This window comes from Magnolia sinica, chromosome 14, assembly GCF_029962835.1.
Source record: "Magnolia sinica isolate HGM2019 chromosome 14, MsV1, whole genome shotgun sequence".
Lineage (NCBI taxonomy): Eukaryota > Viridiplantae > Streptophyta > Magnoliopsida > Magnoliales > Magnoliaceae > Magnolia > Magnolia sinica.
In genome coordinates, this window is record NC_080586.1 from 29,787,881 (window position 1) to 29,813,431 (window position 25,551).

Here is a 25,551-nt window from a genome sequence, read left to right on the forward strand (position 1 = left end):
CATCGTCACTTACTGACCCTTGACACTCAAGGTAAGCCTATATGTAGGTGATACTAATAAAGAACCGCACTAATTCGATTAATCAACCATAGGAAGCCAACGAATCCGCCTAATTACTTAAACCTTAAGTCTAGCCTCGTGATTTGTTCATCTAGGGCCCAAATCTAGCTAACCTATCACTGAACAATTGAGATAACCATAACTAAATAAAGAACTACCTAAAGCCGAAACAACTATGGGTCGATCTTAATTAATAAACCAAATCAACCCATTACTCATTTAGCCTAAGAACCAACGGTCTAGAGTGATCATGACCAAATCACCATTTTCGCTAATTACGAGTAAGCCACACTATGAACATAGTTGATCCAAATCTTAATGTTACACACAAGAAATCTTGATTCCTAATTCATTTAAGAAATGCCTTGATTATCTAAACGAGCTCTAGACTGCTCGTTAGGAGGCCACTAGTTCCGAAACTATAGAATAATGTCCGTCTCACTGGGCTTGAAGCTCATCGCGGGTGACGAACCAAGAAAGTGCCTAGAACTTCCCAACTTGTGGCAGAAGCCAAGTGCTTAAAACGAGCGAATCCCCTAAGCTAAAATATGAAAAGTTAAGTGAAATAGACCCCTCGCTGTTTTGCAAAGTTGCAACCTTCTGACCGTTACATTGCAATCAAACTCTAGGTATGAGTTAAGGATATTTCCCTTCTCATATCCATATAGTTGCGGCCTCGATTGATTACTGAGGACCATCTATCATAAGTGGGGTCCCCATAATTTATCAAAGCGTTCGTTTGCCGCCAAATTGTGATATAATATAGATCCCATGGTGGGACACCTACCCTTTGGTGCGAATGAGCCCGTGGGCCTCTGTTGAGGCCCTGTAAGTTAGAAACACCCTCCCCCAGGATAATTTCAATGGAAAAGGAGGCATAAGGGCTATTTGTGCACATTCTGGCACTATAAATAGCTCCCCATTCTCACCATTTCACTCCTATACGAATTTTTATTTGCAACAAGAGAGAGAGAGAGAGGAGAAGAGGGGAGAAGAGGCATAGGAGAGGAGATGTTTGGAGAATTTGCCCACCAACGCTAGCCTGCAATGTAGCTGCAATCGCGTCACACCGCCGAAATTGCCTTGACAATGAGTAAAGGTAACTATCGAGTGTTTCCTCAAGTTTTAGGCCTTAAAGGCCAATTATATGTGCCCTTACGAGCTAACCACGCTAGTGCAGGGTGCCGTGAGTTAATTTATGGGACCCTATCCCTAAGAACGGGTGCGAAAGTCGACGACCACTCCAAGGTATGGACCATTACCCTTATGTTGCCGTTTATCGTGTCTCGTGTCACGATTAATAATTTGTGTTATGAATAGATGAATGCATGTTAACTTGTGCGTACTCGTATGACCTGTTTACTTTTCATGAATTGCTATTTGTGTGTAATGAAGCATTTATATTTGATTGGTTGCTAGAGTAGGTTGAATTTGCTAATTTGTTACTCATGCTTCTTATTACTCACTTACCTATGCACTCAATTTGCCTTATCGTGCATGAATTGCTATGTTAGTTGTAATACGGCCCGCGTGTTCGATAAAATGCCCAAACAAAGTAGAATTTTTCCGATCCGTTGTTTGTACAATTTCTTGTAGCTGTGAAAATTAATTTATTAGTATATTGATTAATTGCAACTAATTGGTTAATTGGGTTGGCCGACAAACTATAAATTTACGAGGGCAGTCATAATTGAGTCAGCTGCCCTAGACTAGTCCAATTGACCTGGGCTAAACGCGGACAACCGACAGTAGTCGGACTACACGGGATGCTTGCACCCAATGCCAGTTTCGCCGAGGTTTACCCGAGTCAACTGAACTAGACTAATAGCTAACCAACCGCGTGTGTCTACCATGTATGATCACGTCTACTTGAATCCAGAGCACCCCCATACCTTGGAGAGGTTTACTAATAACCGTTAGTGATATGATCCTCAAGTCTCAAGAGCTAGGCATGGTAGTATGGGACACTATGTCCGTGCTGTCGGCCTACGCTGGGGTGACGAACTTCCCCGTAGTGACCAATGAGTAACCAATAAGGCTATAAGCCTAATATATAGAACTGTAATGATGTTATGACCATTCCACAACTGTGTTTGGGTGACGACCCTTACATCATTTGTGGGCACCCTCCACCTGTCGATGGGCGGCCTAACCCTGTGCATCCGGGCTATGTCATTTGGGTCCTGAGTGATTGGTCGGGCCAGTTGTTCGGGCCAATATTAGCCTCACATTGATTAGGGAGCTGTCGTCTGGATGGTAAACCCTAATATGGATCAAGGATCACAGGTACGGGGCCGCTACAGCCGCCCTGGGCCTAATGATCGGATTAGGGACATTAATTTAATGGAGGTGTTTTAGTTTCCCCAACCTGGCTGAATGAATGGACTTAACTAAGTGCTTGGCTAACATGATCACTTGTCGCATTACATTAGTATAGGTTGTGACGACTCAGGAGTTGAGGTCGCACGATGAAGGAGTGTTGGCTATTTGCGAATGAGAAGTTGGAGTCGCTATGAGGGAGTGTTGGATTGCGAGGGTATGCATCATATCATAATAGCATATACGTGCATTAACAAGAGTATCCAAGGATTGTATGTTTATATTTTTTCATTAATTGTACCCATGGAATTGATCATTTTTATAACTTGATGTTAATAGAATCACTGAGTTGATCACTCACTCATACCATGGTATTGTATTTTAAAATACCAACCAGACCCTATCATATGTGCAAGTACTATGGAATCCGACGTGCTGGAGGAGGTGTCCGTGGATATAAAGGAGGAATTCTCCTATTTCCATGTAACACCCCGAACTTTTCAATACCCGAGTATTGAAAGTCCTCGAGTGTTACCATAGATTTAGCCTATTATGTCAACGTTTACGGTACCAATCTATTCAACCTAACCCTACATCCATCCTCCAACATGAATCTGACCGATTATGAATGATATTCATCCATAAATCAAGTCATCCGACCATTGATCATGTGGTTTGATACATGTACCTTCCCATGACTAAATCGGTGAATAACTCTTTAACCATAATGATTTAGATGCAAGTTCTTTTGTAAGAATTGTTTAGAAATGGACATAGAACCAAGTAGAACCATTAGATTTTACAAAGCTCTTAGATCATCAATAATTATGAAAATGCTACTAACCTAGACTCCTAAATCCTATATCACATGGTTCCCATTATCTGTTTAATGTGAAAATTTGTACCATACCTATGTATCATAAATTAACCATACACGTCGAATTTCAGCCCTTATATCATTGTAAAAGTGACCTAATCGACAGATCAACCCCTTAACTGTTGATTTTGGTGGCCATCGAGTGAAGAAACCTCGTGGGTAGTAGTAGTAGGATATTTCCCTTCATATGAACGACTTAGATTATCCATAATATGGACCAAGCATGAAATATAAAGACCCAACTTTAATAGGCTTTTCCTTAAGCGTGAAGTTATCCTTTCCTGGCTTATCAACTCGGTGAAAACCTAGATCTTTACATCTAGCCACTTCCTGTCGTCCATTAGAACTCAAACTTGGACCACACCTTGGCCTCACATGACTATGACATCATACAAAATATGGACCCCAATCTGTAATTCTACACCGTTGAACGTGGAAGCCAACTCTTTCCTTTTGACGCAAAAGGTGAGATTTCAGATCTAAGTCTTTTTCCACCATCGATCAACCACCAAATTCTGTCTAACCCTCTGCCTATCTTAACTACACATTTCCTCCAAATTTGGGCCTTAATCATTAAGTGTGGACTGTTAATTTAAATTAAGTCCATTTTGGCACCCGCTAAGAGACTTTTCAAGATAAAACAACCTAAAGTTCGGATTTGCTTCATAATTAAGCCCAGGTCACAACATGACCCCACGAGACCAACGAAGGGGGTGGATTTATCGATAACTCATTATAGTGGACCCACTCATTCCGTACAACCAAACGGAAGGTGTAACTTTCGCACGTTGTAACAACGCACGAGAGATTCTCGCTCGAGAGAATTTCCCCCACCAAAAACTCCTCCTTTTACATTCTCTCTTGCGGGCGTTTGAGCAAACCACGTTCGTTTGTTAAGGATTTTGGCCCACCTCCAGCAACTAGACGAAAGATCTAAGTTGTTCATCTGATTCAGATAGCGGGCCTGACCAAAACCCAATTAATTCCACCAGTCCCTTTGTACATGTGGGCAAACAATCCTCAACCCAAACTGGACTATCCAATCAAGTTGCATGGCCATTGAAGCATTGGATCCGCCTCATCTAGGGCCAGATGGACCTAATTAGGGGTCGTGAAAACCCGATGGCCGGAATGGATTTCCCATAAGCATCACCCTAGGCCCCACATTGGTGGTGCATGTACACATAATGTGTACACTCCCGCGGATCACCAAAACTAAGACCCGGCTTAGATTACGTTGACTCGAGATTTCAGAGAAGGAATTTCCTTCTTCCTTCTGCATTCATGGATGACCGTCTGCCGGGACGAGTCGTAGCCCACCATGATCATCCCTAAGGATAATCTGAACCATCCATCTCGTCGGGAAGATCGGTCTAACTAGGAACAAGTCGTCCCTGTGCGTCGATGCACACACGCATGCCTGCTGTGGTAGACAAGAAAACAGCATCCTGTACAAACAAATGGAAAACATGTGGTTGAGATGTGTTGTGGCCCATCGTGACCGTCCATCTACATGATCTGATCCATTCATCATGGTCGTAGGATAAAACTGACTAAAATCTAGCTCCCCTACACATTGACAAGAAGAGAGAAAATAGGGATATCCCTCTCCCTTTGCTACGCACGCAAAAATCTGCGCAGACGATCTTTCGCACTCCCGATTGCGCATGACATTATGCAATCAAGGTGCGTAGTCGACTCTCCAAAAGCTTCAAAGCCATCTATAAAAGACTGTCATCGGATGCGCTTCAAAGCAGAACAGAGAGGGAAGAAAAGGGAAAAGAGGAAGGAGAAGAAAAGAGAGAGAAAAGAGAGGAGAATAGTGTGGGTACGCGGGTTGCTACCCTCCAACTCTAACCCGACTGAGTTAGGTAATTCATATTTAATCAATATTATTTTGTGTAATTCATATTATTTAATATTAAATATTTTCAATTAATAACATATATATTTATTATAATTATAATCTTTAATTTTATATCATGTATGATTATTACAAATTATACCATAACTTTAATACTTTTAAATTATTTAATTTGTTATAATTTTTAAATCATATTATCCAATATTTGAATATATAATATTACTACTTTTAAAAATCATATATAAATTGATATCATTAAGTAATAACACACATATATAAATAATAAAATATTAATATTTATTATATTTGAATAATATATATTATTTTTCTATTGTCATAATAATTCGTATGTATGATATAATATTAATATTAAATTATAATATTGATAATTTAATCATATATAATTAATTATTATATCTTTATATACTAACATTTATATATATATCATATAATATTATTCATGATTACTCCACTTTTAATTATATATATTTATATTACTTTTATTTAAACTTATTTATATGACATTAATAATAATGGGCCACGGTTGGAGCTGGAATCTGGCCCTTGTTAAGCCTTGGATCGGACTAAAAATCAGCCTCCTGTTAGTACAAATAAATGGGCTGAAGATGTTCCTTAGTTGAGCTTAGGACAGGTTTTTCCCAGGCCTTGTAATGCAGGTCTCAGCTGGGCCTTAAATCCAGCTGAAAACAGGCTGCACGTATCAGGCAAGCCATGCCACATAATGGAGGCTGTCACACCCTAAACTCGGAAACCAGGTTCACAAAATTTCCGATCGCTGAATCCAGTGCCGACAGCCTCCGTAGTACCTCATTCTCGGCTCCCAGTGCCTACACGCCAGATTCCGATCCTAGGATCATACAATGAGGTTTTTTTTTCCAACGTACATTTATCTCGTAATAAGCATAACCACAAGTTTACCCAAATCACAAAGGCAACATCATCATCACATATCCACTAATATAAACATTTGAATACAGTGCTGAAAGGGAAATACATATGTCAAAGTCAAAGCTTGAAAAGTCAGCTACATGCTCTAAGCTCCACGTTGCTACAACCTAACATCACCTGCACTCATCTATCGTGCATAAGCTTATAGAAAGCTTAGAGGGTGGTGTAAGTGTGTTCACAAGGTAAGTACCGAGTGTTCAATACAATGCCTTAATCATACAATATCGGAATTACTGGCATGAATCATACGATATCAGAGTAAGCGGAAATACTGCAAGTCCATAAGAATATTAATAACCTCATCTAGGATATGCGATGAAAAGACATGCAAGTCAATGTCATATACTGAGAAAGTAATGTAAATCGACTATATAATGCGGAAACATAATGAACCAAAAATCAGATATCGAGGATGCAATACAATATGCAATTCGGAAGAGCTACGAATACCATCAGCCTTATCTAAGTCATATAAATGCAGAAATATAGCAACCCAAAATGCTATATGCCGTGGATGTAATGCGATATGCGGTGCGAATGGAATGACTATGCTGGAGTGTGAAGTCGGGATAATAGTACGTAGTACGCAGGCTATGGGGTCCATCACAAGGGACTTCTATCCAAACTAGTCTCATACCTAATTTGGATAGGCAGAATCAATGTGGTAAACTCCTGATCTTAGGTTAGTCGCGCGCCCCAACCAAAATCCTGGCCATTACGAAGGTACATGTAACAAATAGTTGCGCACCACCAGCCTGAGTGGATAGTGAATGAATGAATGAATGAGTATGCAACTCCTGCTCAATAAGTCCACATATCAGTATTGTTCATCTCTGGGATCATTACCGGGGTCTACTACTTTCTACACCAGCTTGCTGCCCCATCAATCGCACGACTGGATAAGTGGAAGAGACCTCACTATCCGCCTGGCTAGTAGTTAGCCAATATCTACTCGACACGTCGATAGCGGACCCATTCATGAGCTGGTCAAACTCAGCCTAGCTATGCCTACTCCCTTAGGCGGGTAGGGCCACACCCCCTCCCAACCGACCATAACACAGTGGGAGAGGCGGCCTACTGGTATACGGCTCTCATGCGCTCATATATATCCACTCGGTCTCAACGTTGGGGCGTCCTCTTGTACCAAGAGGGTTTAAGAATTTTCACTCAGGGCCATCTATGGCAGCCCGATGCTAATAATAGATTTTCAATGTCCCATCTGGCCATCCACGATATGCCTGTGGAGGCTACGGCCCTGATGTCGCTAGAGCATACAGTAATAACACACAATGCAAGATGCATGAGTCATATACTCCAGTCATGCATCAATCCTGCGCATACCATGCGCTCATGTGAGATAACATTCGCCTATCTGGGAGTCTCTTAACAAACTGCCCAATGTCATATGTAATGGTCAAACCACATCTCATAATAAATATGCAGATGATGCGTATGGGCATGTATCATGATGTTATGCTGTCACATACTTATAATCGATATCAATAACCGGCATCAACAATCGACCTTGACAACGTGAACATTTAACCAACATTGCCCCCAAGGAATGGCCCACATAGAGCCTAATATATAGTGGACCCATGGCCTCACACAAGGGCCAAAAATACAACACCATGGGCCTCACTCAAGAGCTTAATACACATCACAGTGGGCCTTTCACGTGGGCCTAACATACATCACAATGGGCTCTATAGCCTGGCCCTCAAATACACCACAATGGGCCTCATATAATCATAATGGGTCGTGCCACATGGGCCCCGAATACATCACAATGGGCCACAACCCATGGGCCTCAAATACATCACAATGGGCCTTTCACACAAGTTCATTATGCATCACATCAAGGTGGGCCCCAATGGATGACCATAAATATGTCACATTGGGCCTCATATACATCAAGTGGGCCGCATCACATGAGCCACATATACATCACAATGGGCCTCTAACACGGGCCTAATATACATCATAAAGGGCCACTCTCATGGGCCTTATATACATTACTTTAGGTCTCGACAATCGAAATCGACCTCAACAATTGGAATCGGCCTCAACAAACAGAATCAGCCTCGACTGAATGAAATTGACCTCGACAAACGGAATCGGCCTCATCAAACGGATCGGCCTCGATAATCAAAATCGGTCTCGACAAACGGAATCGACCTCATTAAACGGAATCGGCCTCGACCAAACAGAATTAGCCTCGATAATCAGAATCGGCCTCAACAAATGGAATCGGCCTCATCAAACGGAATCGGCCTCGACCAAACGGAATCGACCTCATCAAACGGAATCGGCCTCAATCAAACGGAATCGGCCTCGACTAAATGGAATCGACCTCGACAATCAAAATCGACCTTAGCAAACGAAATCGACCTCAACAATCGGCCTCGACAATCAGTATCGGCCTCGTCAATCGGACTCCGCCTCGACAATCGGAATTGGCCTCAACAATCAGCCTTAAAAATCAGAATCAGAATCGGCCTCGACAATCGGAATCGAAATCGGCCTCGATAATCTGACTCGGCCTCGACAATCTGAATCAGCTTCGACAATCGGCCTCGATAATCCGCCGAACAAGGCCTAAGGGAAGGTCACAATGTGGACATTAAACCCTCATTGCCCATCAATATAGTCATTTAACCAACATTGTTCCCAAGAAGTGGCCCACATAGAGCCAAACGTATAGCGGGCCCATGGCCTCACACAATGGCCTAATATACATCACTATGGGCCTCACTCATGGACTTCACATACATCACAATGGCCCGCAATACATGGGCCGAAAAATACACCTCATTGGGTCTTACCAAACGGGCCGGAAATACATCATAATGGGCCACGACATATAGGCTGAGTATACATCTCAATGGGCTACGACTCATGGGCCTTAGATATAACAAGTGGGTCGCATCAATGGGCCACACCGATGGGTCTCATATACATAATAGATGGGCCCTACTCATGGGCCTCAAATACGTAACATGTGGGCCTTACACATGGGTCTTATATGCATCAAATGGGACACACATCTGGGCCTCGAATACATCAAATGGGCCACACATCATGGGCCTAATACATATTACAATGGGCCTTCAATACATCACAATGGGCTTTGCCCATGGGCCTCTGATTCAAGCAGGTGGGCCCCATCATATGGGTCTTGAATACAAGGCAAGTGGGCCCTATCACATGGGCATCAAATACACATCATGATGGGCCGCACCAATGGGCCTCAAGTCAAGTGGGCTTGGACCACACCAAAAATCCCGATTCAAGTGGGCCAAAATAAATGGGTCAATCAAATGGGCCGATTCAAACGGGCCAAATCAAATGGGTCCAAACCAACACACCATTCATCTATTGCTAGAGATCATTTTAGAGCATTATCACAAAAATAAATCATATACAAAGGATCATCTAGACCATACTACAAATGACAGTGGTGATAATGATTTTCACAGTTAAATTTCTAGTGGGCCCACCATAGTATTCATTTTCCATCCATACTGTTCATAAGGTCACAAGGACCCAAATAGGGAAGGAAAACATATATTATATTAAATCAAAACTTCTGTAACCCAAAGGGGTTTCAAGGGTGGGCGTTCAACACCACTATTTTCTGTAGGGTGGTCCACTTGATATTAGATCTGCCTTATTTTTAGTCTCAAGCCTTGAGACGTGGTGGCCCAAATAGGTGGACGGTTTGGATGGATCGCATCCATCAAAGTGGGGCCATGAAACTGGTTAGATGGATGGACGGCATGGGTAGAACAATTACATCAAGGTGGGGCGCATGAAATTGGTCAGATGGATGGACGGCGTGATATATATATATATATATAGACACACACACACACGCATCATGGTGGGTCCCACAACAGATGGGCCCACTACAGTAGGCGTGCACACAATAGCCTCTTTAGCTGCGAAAGGTGCAGCGTCAGCTGCTGCTGACAGTTCAGGTGGGTCCCACATAGGGCCCACCACCTGATACCCTAACATATATAATATAATATAATATATTATATTATATTATAATATGACATACAAGGGTTATAATAAAAAGGAAAAGCCACCGTCTAGAGACATCTAGATGCTCTGGACGGTGTGATCTAATGCCCAAAATCAAGGTGGGTCCACACGAAGGAGTGGCCCACGACAATATTTATTAATATATTATATTATAATATATAATATTATATATGTAATATACAATACATATACGTATATATGAATGTGTGGGTGTGTGAAACCGTGTAACTGGCAGCGTCCAGCGTCCAGGGATGCTGGACAGCCTGGATAAAAGGGGTACGCCCCACTTGTAGGCCCCACATGGACGGTTTGGATGGCCCTACGAAATTTGGCAGCCCCACGTCAAGTGGGCCACACTCTTGAATCAAGATGATATTTATGAATTTCCTTCGTTTGGGCCCGTCCAAACGATCTGCCATGTGGGCCACTCATTGGATGGCATGGATAAAATACATACTTCATGGTGGGCCACACACACACACCATCCATACAAGAGAGTGAGAGAGAGAGAGAGAGGAGAGAAAGGTGAGATAGAGGGACCCCGCCACTATGGGCCCCTCTCTACATTGCATACATCAAAGTGGGTCTCACAACAAGTGAGCCCTAAAATTGAAATCGACGGTGGATCACCCACCTTTGATCTTCTCAGACTCCTCCTTCCATCAACACATTCTAGAGCTCCAATGGATGACATTCAACGGTCGAGATTGATCATAGAGGGTGGGATTGGATGGTAAGAAGGTGGGCCACACCTAGCTCTCTCATGAAGCTTGGACGTCCACCCTTGAGAGTTAGAGAGTGAAGTTAGAAATGAGAGAGAGAGAGAGAGAGAGAGAGAAAGAGAAGTGATGGATGGATGGAGTGGATGTTGTAAGAAATGGGAATGGGAAGTATGGGTTGGTTTGAATTTGGTGTAAAGGTGAAATGGGTGGGGAGAGAGAGTGTTGACATGGGAAAAAGAGGAAATAGGTGCATGTACTTGGGATAGGGTGAGGTGGCATTGAGGTATGTAGGGTGTACTTGACTTGATTGATGTGACGGGTCATATAAATTCTCTCAAAATTCGCAACGCACGGTGTTTCTTCAGAATGAACGCGAGCCCATATTTCCTGGCCCGGGTATCGCCTCGATGCGCAAGATGCAGTGACGGTGTGGTCGCAAGGATACAAGTTTCGAGTCGAGCCGACTCTGATATACGGGACATGACTTAGGATCGCGCGTAAATGCCGATAACAAATTGTGGGTCGCCGGAATTCGACCGGGAGGATCGCGGAGGCATAAGGAATGGTACGGGTTAGGATATGGGTCTCACAGAGGGCCTTACCATAATATCTAGTGGGCCTGGTCGAGTTTTGGACCACCTGGCTAGGCCGAACCAGGCCCAGTTCGGGCCTCGAATGTTGGGTCAATTCAAGCCTAAACTTAGAGCAAATCCTAGGCCCAATCTGGGCCATTTGAAGAACAAAATCTAATGGGCCCAGCCGCTCTAAAGCGAGCCCAAGTGATTCTATTCATGGGCCCTTTAAACCTTCAATATATTTAGAAATTATTATCTAATGCAAGCTAATCCTCGAGGAAGCTACTTACGTAACTTGGGGCCATTAGTTGCATATGAGGTCTCAGATCAAGGGCAGGACTACGACGACTCAGGTGATGACTTTCCCCTTGGGCTTTCCATCTCTAAGTTAGCCAAATAAAGTATACATCAAATTGCTACCACTAGTTTAAGGTCCTAATACTTGTCATAAATTTCTAAGTTCTATTAACTGCCTCATCTCAAATTCATGATTAATGTATTATGTTTATATTACATGCTAGGCTCATATGCTAGTTAATGAGTACCATTCATGAATAATGATTGTTGTTCTTATGTTTAGTATTATATTGATTGATAGTTGGTAATATAGTCTCATGATGACACATTGAAAATTTTACCTTCATTATGTAATTCTATGCACCTTCATATAAGAACCTATGGTCGTGAGTCACCTTAATAACTAACTCACAATATTACGCGTGGAGAACTTCACTATTGTATGTGAACCACACTTGGAGTGTAACTAGATGGATTTTTTTGTGAAAAATAAGGCCCTTAACCTAGTGTCATTTTTATTAAAGGGTTTTATTTAACATCCCAAGGTGAAAAACCTCATGAGCCAGGGATGGTGGTCATGGGACACTATGTTCAAGCTGTCGGCCTACAATGGGTGACGAGCCCCCCGTAGTGACCATCGAGTTACTTAAAATGGCTGATTGTAATTAAAATAATAACGGTTTGGCTAATCATGCATCCATAGCATATTGGCGATAATGGGTGGCTAATTCCGGATGCTATAGCACGTGCCCTTAGGATCATTGGGGTATCATTTTGTTAGCTCCCAGACCACCGACTATTGACCTATTTGTCCGACTAGAAGAGCATTCCCAGGTCGATGATTGCATGGGTGACGAGCCCAAGTTCGACTGGATGAGCATCCCTAGGTCGATGTGCATTCATACACCAATGTATTTTTATAAGACTGCATTTTGCCTGTTTTAGATTATTTCCTTATTTTTCTTTAAACTATGTTTGTTAAGGCGGCGGTGCGTAATCTTGAGGGGAATTCACACTGAACGGGTCACTCATTCATCGAATATCCAACCGTACAAAGTATGCAAGCGTAGATGGAGAGGACGGTAGCACTAACCCTAACGGTACGATGGTGGAGCCTGAAGACGGATATTACGAAGACGAGCCGTAACAAGAAGCGGTCGGTTGCTTCAATTTTAATTAGTAGTAGTAGTACTCTTATGTTTGATTTGATACATTGATACTTTCTAAATTTTGTAATAAGGCCCCCAGCTGAGTGGGCCAAATATTTGGGTTTATATGAAATAATCCATGCTTGTTTATGCTATAGTACTCTGACTTTAATCTTTCTGCTAGATCTCTCATTTATTAACTCTCTGGTTTCCGGAACGAGTCTCGTACTTGGGTTCTGAAAACCAGGGCATTACATTCCAACTGCTAGGAGAGCCATTATAGGTTGCCTTGGGCCAGTGATGCGATTTTAGAGTCGACACATTTTGTATTTTAGAACTGATTTTTTTTTCCTCAGTTGTAGTCCCATATTCTAGATAGACGTATTTTACTTGTTAACTGATTAACTTGCGTTAAAATTTATGTTTATTATTGGGTACTCTAGTTATGAACTGTGCCACTTGATTGATGAGTTCCAAAAGGGGCTCACCATGAATACCTGTCAGTTCATAAAGATTTGGTGAAACCTTTCTTGACAAAGATCATAATAAGGCTGGGATTTTCTATTTTACTTATTAACTGATTAACTTGCGTTAAAATTTACGTTTATTCCAAGTTACTCTAATTATGAACCATGACACTTGATTGATGCGTTCCAAAAGGGGCTCACCATGGATACCTGCCAGTTCATAGAGATTTGGTGGAACCTTTCTTGACAAAGATCATAACAAGCCTTGGGATTTTCTAGACATGTTAGCAAAGAATACTCAAACATGGGATGTCTCTGCTAAACTGGACCAAACTAGACTCATCCCTAGAGAGAAAGCGGGGATGTACGTCCTAAGAGAGGAAGACGACTTTAATACAAAATTTGCTGCATTGGCTAGAAAGGTCGAACCCTTGGAAATTAGGAAGGTTGATGCGATTAAAGCAAACACCTCCTTAGGTAATTTTTGTAGCATTTGTGGTGGTGCCGACTATGACACAAAAGATTGTCCAACAATCCCAGTTGTACAAGATATCATGCATGAGCATGGGCAAGCAAATGTTATAAATAACTATAAAAGGTCAATTGTGCAACCAATGAAAAACACATACAATCCAAATTGGCGTAACCATCTTAATCTTAGTTGGAGGAGTAGACCACAAATTAATGCGCCCAATGCACCTCAAAGGCCTCCATAAAATAATTTTTTTGAGGCACTAACAATGCACCATATGTGCCCTTATCAAAGCGATCATTTGTGGAGGATGCATTGACCGCATTCATAAACTCTCAAGCTCAAATGAATCAGTCTCTAATCCAATCAAATCATGAATTAAAGACAGCCGTGGCTAGGATTGAGACTCAACTAAATGCTAGGGAAAAAGGCACACTTCCTTCTCAACCTATGCCAAATCCTAAAAATACACATTTCATTGGAGATGCAAATCCAAGTGAGTTACATCAAGAACATGCTAAGGTCATCATTACCTTGAGAAGTGGAAAAGTGGTCGATAACAAAATGATGCAACCAGTAGAAATACCGGAGGATGAGCCACCGTCTTAAGAGAATCATGAACCGACTATGATTCAAGAGCCGCAATAATAAAAGGATAAAGAGACTAAGTTACATGAGCCTCCAGTTCCATTCTCATCTAGACTTCGGAACCCGACTGTCCCTATGAAATATCAAGAGGTGTTGGATGTGGTCCAAAAAGTTACTGTCAATATTCATCTGCTTGATGCCATTAGACAAATTCCATCATATGATAAATATCTCAAAGACATGTTTACTGTGAAGAGGAAATTAAATGTGCACAAGAAGGCCTTCCTCACTGAGAAAGTGAGCGTTATCATTCAGAAAAGGGCCATACCCAAATACAAAGACCCCAGAAGTCCCACTATTCCTTGTATTATTGAGAATTTTCAAATTGAGCATGATTTACTAGATTTGGGTGCAAGTGTCAACTTAGTACCTTATTCGGTTTACCAACAAATGGGGTTAGGCGAGCTTAAACCAACCATGATTACACTTCAACTTGTTCACCGCTCCATTAAGGTACCAAGGGAAATTTTTGAGGATGTGTTAGTCCAAGCGGAGAAATTCTAGTTCCCCATAGATTTTAAAGGACGTGTTAGTCCAACCATGTGTAAATGCTAGCGCTCAAGTTTCTATTATTCTAGGTCGCCCATTCCTAGCAACTTCAAATGCAATCATCAATTGTAGGAATGGAATGATGAAGTTGTCTTTTGGTAACATGACCTTAGAGCTCAATATTTTCAATCTATGTAAGCAGCCCATAGACAATAATGAGATTCATGAGCTGAATTTTATGAACTGCTTGATAGAGGAAGAGGAATTGGAACCTAGCCTATTTAAGGAATTGATTAAAGTCTTTAAGGACTTGAAAATTTCTGATTTAGAAAAAGTGTTTGTTGAAATTTGTGATGATAATGAGAGTACTACCACTAGGGACATTGGTATATACTGATGGAGACCGCGCACTCAAATCCTTTCCATCTGCCATCACCAACGAATGCTCCAAAGATTGATCTAAAACCACTACCAAATGAGCTTAAGTATGTATACTTGGGTAAAAATGAAACTTATCCTGTGGTGATCTCTTCATTTTTAGACAAGGATCAAGAGATTAAATTGTTGAATGTTCTAAGGAACCACAAAGGAACCTTGAGCTGGACCATTTCTGACATTAAGGATATAAGCTCTTCCATATGCACCCATCGGATCCATCTCAATGAGGACACCAAATCAATTAGACAACCTCAAAGGTGTCTCAATCCAAATATGATGAAAGTTATAAAAAATGAGGTGATCAAATTGTTAGATGTGGGAATCATCTACCCAATATCCGATAGTGTTGGGGTGAGTCCAACCTAAGTAGTTTCAAAGAAATTCGGAATAACTATCGTGCAAAATTTTAATAATGAACTCATACCAATATGTGTCACCACAGGTTGGCGTATTTGCATTTACTATAGAAAATTGAATACGATTACAAAGAAGGACCATTTCCCTCTACCATTCATTGATCAAGTTTTAGAGAGGGTAGCAGGTCACTCATTCTATAGCTTCCTTGATGGATATTCTAGAAATAGAGATAGCCTTGAAAGACCAAGAGAAAACCACGTTCACTTGTCCATTTGGCACGTTTACTTTCAAACGGATGCCATTTGGATTATGCAACGCTCCAACAACTTTTCAACGGCGTATGTTATGTATTTTTTCAAATATGGCTGAGAATTTTCTTGAGGTTTTCATGGATGACTTCTCTGTACTTGGGAGTAGTTTTGAGGAATGTCTCAACAATTTATCTCTTGTCTTATCTAGGTGTGAAGAGAAGCACCTTGTCTTAAATTGGGAGAAACGTCATTTCATAGTTCAAAAGGAAATTATTTTGGGCCATGTTATCTCCAAAAATGGAATCGAGGTAGATTGCTCAAAACTAGATATTATTGCTAATCTAACTATTCCCCGACTGTTAGAGATATTAGATCACTTCTAGGGCACGCCAGTTTTATAGAAGATTCATCAAGGACTTTAGTGTCATTACTAGACCCTTGACTAATCTTCTTTAAAAGGATGTCCCATTTAAGTGGACAAATGAGTGTACAAGTGCTTTTAATAAAATTAAATCATCCCCTACCACTGCACCTATTATGCGTCCATCAGATTGGACACTTCCTTTTGAACTAATGTACGATGCAAGTGATTATGTCATAGGGGCTGTTTTGGGCCAAAGGAAAGATAAACGGCCATACGTTATTTACTATGCAAGTAGAACTCTAAACTCGGCCCAAGTGAACTACTCGACAACTAAAAAGGAGTTACCTGCAGTAGTTTTTACTTTGGATAAGTTTAGGTCCTACTTATTGGGATCCAAAGTGGTCATTTTCATGGACCACTTAGCTTTAAAATATTTGTTATCAAAGAAGGATGCAAAGCCGAGACTTTTGAGATGAATCCTCCTACTCCAGGAATTTGACTTAGAGATAAAATATAAGAAAGGAATAGAGAATGTAGTGGCCGATTACCTTTCCAGATTGATGTTAGATAATTCCACTGAGGAGATGCATATCTAGGACACTTTCCCTGATGAACAATTATTTACGATCTCTAAATTGCCTTGGTATGTGAATGTAGTGAATTATCTTGTGACGGAAAAAATGTCATATCATTGGAAGTCACGAGATAGGAAGCATTTTAAAACCGAGGTTAGGAACTTCTTTTGGGATGACCCATATTTATATAAATATGAGGCTGATCAAAATTTTAGACGTTGTATCCCAGAGAATGAAGTTCAGAGCGTTATTTCCTTTTGTCACATGGAAGCATGTGGTGGTAATTTTTCTGCTAAGAAAACCACTGCAAAAATCATACAATGTGGTTTTACTGGCCCACCATGTTTGAAGACACTCACGCTTTCTGTGTTACTTGTGATAGATATCAAAGATTGAGAAGAGTGTCCCGACGTAACATGATGCTTTTATCCCCTATTTTACCATTGGAGATTTTTTATTATTGGGGTATTGATTTTATGCGTCCATTTTCATCTTCTTTTGGATTTCTTTATATATTGATTAGTGTGGACTCTATTTCTAAGTGGATTGAGGCAGTTCCAAGTTGGACCAATGACAACAAAGTGGTCATATGATTCCTCAATGAAAATATTTTTTCTATATTTGGAACTCCAAAGGTCATCGTTAGTGATGGCAGGTCTCACTTTTATAATAGGACATTTGAGGCTTTAATGAAGAAATATGACATCAAGCATAAAGTGAGTAGCCCATACCGCTCACAAACGAGTGGGTAAGCTGAGATTTCTAATTGGGAAATCAAGTACATTTTGGAGAAAACTATAAGGCCAAATAAGAAAGATTGGTCCCTTAGGCTATCCGATGCTTTATGGGCTTATAGGACTGCTTATAAGACCTGGATTGGAATGTCCCCATACAGATTGGTGTATAAAAAGGCTTGCCGCTTGCCTGTGAAATTGGAACATAGAGCATATGGGGCAATAAAGAAGTGAAACTTTGACATGGACCAAGCAAGTGGATAAAGGAAATTAGAGTTCGATGAATTAGAGGAGCTGAGGAGAGACTCTTATGAAAACTCTAAAATCTACAAAGAGAGAACAAAAGCTTTCCATGAAAAAAATCATAAGGAAGAATTTCGAACCTCAGCAAAAGGTCCTATTGTACAATTCCCGTCTCCATTCTTTCCGGAAAAGTTAAGATCAAGATGGACAAGCCCCTTCATTGTGAAGAATGTATATACTCATGGATTTGTTGAAATTGAGAATCTACATAATGGCAATGTGTACAAGGTTAATGGTTAAAGATTGAAGCCTTATATGGAAAACTTTCATTTGGGAGAGGAGTTCATCCCTCTTCATGAGCCAGAATATTTAGATTAATGCTCTTAGTCTGATGGAGCTTTTGTATAGGATTTGTATAATATTCATTTTTTAGTGTCACCTTGCAAGTGAGTTCTTCATGGCAGATATTATCCATCATTTCTTTTATTTTTATTGTTCTCATATTTTCTACATTACATGTATCATTACATTGGGGACAATGTAGATTTTAGGTTGGGAGGTGTGGATAGTCATCCATGTGAGTTTATATTTTAAGAATAGTAGAGTCTACTTTTGAAAAAATAATTGGTTTAAGGGAAATTTTTTCAAAATTTATTATTATTATTATTATTATTTTATATATAAGAACGTGAATATGATATTATGCAAATTCCAAAAGCAAAGTTAATACTTAGTCTAGGTTGATATTAGTCAGAATTCTGATAATTGAAAATTATAGACTTAAGTTCGATTATCTAATCACTAGTTTAGAGCGAGTTGTAATTTGATGTACTGAATTCACAATACACCATAGCTAACTAAGTGATGAATATGATATGTGAACTAGAGTAACAAATTTTGATTCAAGCAAGGTTGAATGAATTAATACCATTGACATATATTTAAAATAGAGAATGTTAAAGGGAAAAAAAAGAAAAAAAAAGTGATGGAAAAAGAAAATTTTATTATAGAGTATGAATGTAATGATCATAAAAATCGTGTCAGTAATCCGGAGTAAGGATACCTCAGTATCCTGTACTGTTACTGTTACAATTACGATACCTTAGGTTATGAAGCAAACCTAGTGGAAATCTTCATCTAAGGGTGGTCTATAATAATGAGGATATGATGGTAAAAGAAGAAATGGCATGAAGGAAATGAGATAATTAGAGATTTCATATTTTTGGGGTGATTGAAATGAGTTAGGATATGGAACATGCATATTTCTCAAAGTTAGACTAGTGTCACTAATCACCTAAGTATATTGGGTCAAACTATTTTAAATTTTGATTAGGCCTCTGAACTCAAGGATGTAATGGATTAGGAAATTAAGATTTTAACTAACTTCAGACTTAGGACAAGTGTTGCTTTGTTTTGGAATTCATATGATAAATGTTTGTGGGTAATATTTCTGGAAACGCTCGTGAGACTATGACTTGTCCACTAGGGGAAACCTAAGGGGTTTAAAGGCTTATTGCATATGCTAAATGCAATGGAGATTACCTGCGAAAGTGGTGTAGTTAGAATTTTTGTTTTCATTTTAATTTTGTTTGTAGAATTAGTTTTTATTCTTATTTTTATTTGAAAATTTTCTTCGCTTATTTTGCTTGGGACTAGCAAAATGCTGGTTGGGGGGTGTGTTGAGACTCAAATATTGCATATTTTTTCTCATTTATATCTTGGTTTTATGAACATGATAATGCTTAATGGTATATTTTATACATGTTTGTTTTGCAAGGTGAGTTTAAGAGCTTAAATTGAAAAAAATGTTAAAAGTATGGATTTAATGCTCAAGAATTACCAAGGCAAAGAATAAACCTTTAGAGACCAAGAATGAAGATTTCAAGACCCCAAAAGTAAAGAAAACCAAGTGGAAAAGGAAGGAAGTGCATAAATTAGTGTAGAAATTCGCAAGATCTGAGCTTCGATGACATTGAAGCTAGTCTTCGATGACATCGAAGAACTACAGAAAAATTGAGTTTGGTTGCTAGACAAACTAGATACATTCTTAGATGACATCGAACTAACTTCGATGACATCGAAGGCTGTTCGATAACGTCGAGCCGTTACGCGGTGTCTACGTAAATTGCGTAAATAGAGTCGGTTTTGCGAATCTATTCGAGCTAGGCTATAAATAGAGGTTTCTTAAAGACTTTTGGGAGATATCTAGGATTTTTAGAGAGCATATCTAGGGTTTTTAGAGAGCTCTCAAGTTTCATAGTTTTAAAAATTATTTTTCTTTACAAGTTTTTAGATCTTTATTAATTTTTTCTTGCTTTCTTGTTGCTTTCTATTTGCCATTTAGTTATGTTTTTCTAGTTCCATCTAGCCCAAGGTAGAAGGGAAGCACTTGTGTTTAATGATTCTTTAAGTTATGATGATTGATTTTTACTTTTATTTAATGATGAGATGAATGGTGTACGCATGTTATTAATTATCTAGGTTTAGGTTTTTTGATCTATTATGTGAGATTCATATGATGGATGCTTAGGCTTAACCTGGATCAATTAGATTTCTTAGATGGGAGATATTTTCAACCTGTTACATTATTCGATTCATTATCTCATGGATATTGAATGCTTAAAATCATTGACGCTTGAGAATATATGTTAATGATGCTAATCTATAATTCTCTAATCTCTTATATCATTTACTAAAAATATTTGAACTGTTTTTATTTTCCTATTAGGCTGACCTTAGTGCTCGGATCCTAATTGTGTTATCAAAGTCATCATGATTTATGGATTATTAACCTATGTGTGGAACTTTGAAGCTTGGGTGTTATTTTTAATTTAATTGAATTTCATTTAAAAGTCATACCTTCAAAACTTTCAAAATCATTGCATCCGTTTAGTTTCCATTACTTACTTAGTTTTGCATTTGATTTTTTCATTCTCCTAAAACTTCTCTCTGTGGGATCGACCCTGTATTCACGGGATACTATCTATGAACATCTGCACTTGGAGGCAAACAAACACATCACATAGTATGTTTTACTTCCATGAACTACTCAAATGTCAGGTGAAACAAACTGTATAATCCCGCTTCCGCAAAGCATAAGTTTCACCCAGGATATCGGGAGTCGAGTATTTACTCGACCCCCGAAATCCGGGGTGTTACATGGAGTACGGGGCGATAAGAGGCATTTAAAATCTTGGTGGAAGTTGGGCATGCATGATGTCAGCAGTAAATGGTGGCTCAATTTCTTCCGGCAAGCCTGGCGTATATCACCGATCTAACCTCATATGTTGTTGAGCTCGACTTTCCAAGGGTCGTCGCTCTCGGCCATTGCATCGTTCACTGCCTCGGGGGCTTTATTGCGCCTCTTTCTCTCCAACTCGTGACACAGATTGGAGGTAGCCAGCGCGGCAGTACTGGAGACATGAGAAGGGGCTGGCCTCGATGTTTCGACTTGCCAACTTTTTCGGGAATCGACGGGCACCTCGGATGGCTCAGGGACCTTTGGAACCGCCGGTCCTGCTACTTGTCCAGCCCCATGGGCGAGACGGGGCTGTAATTGCTCCAACATCTATTTCATTGAGTTCATGTTATTATTCAATGTCTCAACTTGTTGCTCGAGGGATATAAGTTGTCCTCCCCGATTCGGGAATCGCTGCATCGGCCCCGCAGTCGCATAATCAACTTGGAGTTGGGAAGAGGAATCCCGATGGTTTACAAACTGTTCTGGTGGTACAAGGTCGAGTGCAACAATGGAGGCCAGAGGCTTTTTTTTTTTTTTTTTTCTCATTTGCCATTGTTGAGTTGTTGTAGATAAAGAGAACGACTTTGGAGTCGTTCCCACAGACGGTGCCAAACTGTTAATGTGAAAAATTGGTTAGACTTCCCTGGACCTTTGAGTGTCTGCATACGAAATGGACAAAGCAGACCTTGGCTTAAACAGGGGACCATCCAATGCCAAAGTCAGGCCAAAGAATTTGGGTTTACTCAAAGATTAGGTTTAAGGCTTAGAATTGAACGTACCTTTCACCATTAGAGATTGTGAACACTGGAGATTGGCGCCCACGCAGATTTAAATATTTTTAATGTGAAAGGTGGGAATTGGTAGGTTGATTTGTGGATGTTGGAGTTGCCACTAGCCAATTAATCTCATAATCCTGCAGTTGGCTAGAATCAGTGAAATATGTAAGGTTGGAGAAATCTGAAGACTCTCTTACCTTAGATTGACTCCTGGTCTTCGATCCGGGATTCCGGGTAAGGGACCTCGGTTACAAAGAGGGAAGGTGTTAGGCACCCTCTTTACCCGTACAAATATATGGTCTTTACTTGGTGTGGTAAAACAATCTCAATGGATGATGTATGCTGTGGTCGAGATGAGACTAAGCACATACGCGGATTTCTGATGTAGTAAGATCCGAGATTTCGGCAAGCCATAGAGCATACGTTCAACGGCGTGTCTAGAAGGTGGATGTAATGATACTTATACAAAGAGATAAAGGAAATCAGACTAGATTACTAGAAATTTCTGATGTGACAGGATCCGGTGTATGGCAAGTCACAGAGCATACGTTCACTAGAAATTTAAAGGAGCAGGGGATTTGAGAATGGAATAAATGTTATGATGAATGCTTGTATATGAGATGAATGGATCTTTGGCTTAAACTTGAATAGGCTAAGACATGGACCGAGCCATGACCACTTTGGGGCTAGGTCTAAGGGTTGAGATGGTTGAGGTGAGGTTATGAGGTGGCTGGATAAATTTAGAATTTAAGGCTTGAGAGATCCTCTTTACCCTCACTCTCACTCTCTTCCATTTTCTCCCTCTCTTTTTCTCACACTTGGAAAGTGAAGGTGGTTGTTGTTGTGTCTGGAAATGAGAAGAGGAGAGGGCTATTTATAGCATTCTCCAATGGTCTTATGGTAATTGTAGGGTTTATGAGGGGTACAAGTTGATATGGCAGTTTATGAGTGGTTGAAGAGAGAGAGATGCCACGTGACATGCTCTCATTGGCTCTTGGAGTTGGTAAAATGGTAAATAAGGTATGTTGGAGAGGGGGGGTGGTGGTGGTGTAAATTTGGAGGAAAGTTGACTTTTGAGCGCAAATATAGTGATTGCTCGGAGGACACACGCGCCCCGCAAGCGGTGATAATCTAAGTACCGCCAGCTCATACTATCGCTCAGACCGGGCTCGAGCGTGTGGGCCTCGTTTAGTGCTCTGACTCGTCCGATAGTCTTCTTTTCGGGTTTTTTGGCTCAATTGGGTGTTTTCATGCTGATCAGGCTCTAATGAGTTTTAAGTTAGGTTATGGGGTTTTGGGTTTAAGATTTGGATTAGGGTTTTGGGTTCGAATTAGGGTTTTGGGGTTTGGGTTATTGGTCATGATTCGGATTGTTTTTGCCTTTTCAAGATGTTAGCATGAGTGGGTGTCTATAGAGATGCTCCTACTTATAGTTGAGGAGAGGTGGTGAAATAGAGGAGATCTCCTGATTTAATAGGGACGTACTGTAGAAGGATTCGAATCCCTAGTATGTCGTAGATATTCTCCGAGATCTTTGGCCGAGATCTCGGAGAGATCCGTGTTGCGGTGATCTCCTGAGATCTTCGGTTGGGATCTCGGGTATGGTCGATTGGAGTAAGGTCGGAACCTTAAAGGACGTTGTTGTGCCGATTTAGGGTTTCATTGACCTGGGACGATATTGCACCAACGTGGGGTTTTGCCGACTTGGCAGCTTTGTGACGGACTAGTGGGGCTTAGTCAACCTTAGGTTCCTTGACTTATCCTTGATGTGGCCGTGGAGGCTGGTTCCAACTGGTTCCTTAGCAGGGGTATTAAACCGAGTCCGCTATTTGATCGATCTTAGCTCCTCGGACCTGACCTTTATTGGCTGACACATTTTTTCCGTAACAAACCTCGATAAAGAAAGGACGAAAAAAAAAAAAAACCCATCATGGATCAGGCAGATAGGAACTTCCCATCCACGCATACTTAGATGGACGGATCCGATTGGCAAATCATCCTACCAAGTGAAAACTGGAGAGATGGATGACTCTACCTTATGCCAGCTCTTTCAAACGATTTCCTTAGACCTACCATCGCTGCTGGGACCCATTCGTTGTCATCCGAAGACCAACACGAAGAATCCGCTGGAATATCCGTTCACGGGACTGCCGAAACGAACTCTCCCGGACGCGGCTTAGGTTGATCCCTAACTGTGGAGCCCACTGTGATGTTTGTTCCTTAGATCCATTCCGTACGTCCGTTTTGACGGCTAATTTTAGGGCTTAACCCAGAAATGAAGTAGATCCAGACCCGAGGTGCACCATACCACAGGAAACAGAGGTGATTGACCGTTAAAAGCTTCCTGTGGGCACAATAGTTTTGGATAAGGTTGACATTTGTGTAGTCACTTCGTACAGGTCTTTGTAACCTTATCAACAGGTTGGATGGAAAATCAAAATTCCCGTGGCCCTCAGGAAGTTTTTAATGCTGTTAATTCAATCAACATTGTTTTCCGTGATCTGGTCCGTAAATTTTGAAATCATACTCTAAAATGATGTTTGAAAACGGGTGGACGGAGTGGATTTGAGTAACTTACATCAAAGTGGGCCACACAGTCAGGGATCCACAAACCGCGTCCAACTTTCAAAAGAATTCAAAAATCGCAGGTCTCCCACGCGCAATGTTTGGGTTTAAAGCGTTTCTTCCAAGAGCCAACGCACTTCTTCCCAAAGCGCGTGAAAAAGAAAAACGAAGCATACACGGTATAGCCACGGAAACAGAAAGACGACAGAGAGATAGATAGTAGTCGGCAGCAACAGCAGCAATGGGCGGATGCTTTTCAGACACGAGGGGCGGTCAACAGGCCGTTGGTGGGGCCCTCAGGCCCCACACCTTTGATCAACACGGTGGCCCCGAACCCAACGACGCCGTCGATTTCTTCATGAAATCCCGCGGCCTCCATGGCCTCTTCACCCAACTCGAGGTGATTCCTTCTCTTTATATATATATATATATAGAAATTTTCTCATACAACTAGTTGGCGTATGGGGTCATGGTTTTTTATGACATCTCGCCCGTCCAACAAGGTTTTTCCACTATGAAAATGTGATACCCCAAAAACCAGGTCGATCCACCATTAGATGCGCCCCACGTGAATGCGGAGTCTTTTGGGCGGTTGTTCATTGGTGTCTATGGTTTGCCTCACGCCCTCACCTGATAGTTGGGTCCAACTACTTTTAGGTGTGCCCCATTTTCATGATGGGACAACCTTGCTGGACGGCTGAGATGTCATACAAACACCATGGGGAGCATTTATCTTTTTCTATATTCCATGTGTGTATCTATTTTCTTAGATCGTATAAACCCTAGATATAGAAAAGAATTTCGCTTGCCTGACTACGTGTAGGTATACAGGGGCACGTGCCTGCTACTAACCGCGAGACACGTGGGGAATGATGTGTATGAGATCCATTCCATCCATCAGGTGCGTTGCCTGCCCAAAGATCAGGCTGACACAAAGCTCAGGTAGGCCGCATTGTAGGGAAGAGTTGGAATTAGTCACTGGCATTAATTGAGTGTGGGGCCCACTGTGGTTCATAATGCCATCCAGTCCATTCATCTGTGACAAGTCAC

The 25,551-nt window shown here is 40.9% G+C and overlaps 1 protein-coding gene across 2 annotated transcripts in view; it reads left to right on the plus strand.

Moving 5' to 3' along the window:
* The first annotated feature begins 24,604 nt into the window (after window positions 1-24,604).
* The window catches only part of LOC131226309 (protein BONZAI 3-like), a 37,189-nt gene continuing 36,242 nt past the window's right edge, over window positions 24,605-25,551 (plus strand). Inside the window, exon 1 of one of the 2 annotated variants that reach the window (XM_058222115.1) lies at window positions 24,605-24,901. In XM_058222115.1, the coding sequence (XP_058078098.1) occupies window positions 24,743-24,901 (159 nt within the window). In that variant the 5' untranslated portion in view covers window positions 24,605-24,742. The remainder of the gene's footprint in view (window positions 24,902-25,551) is intronic. The other variant, XM_058222116.1, reaches the window with a different exon arrangement.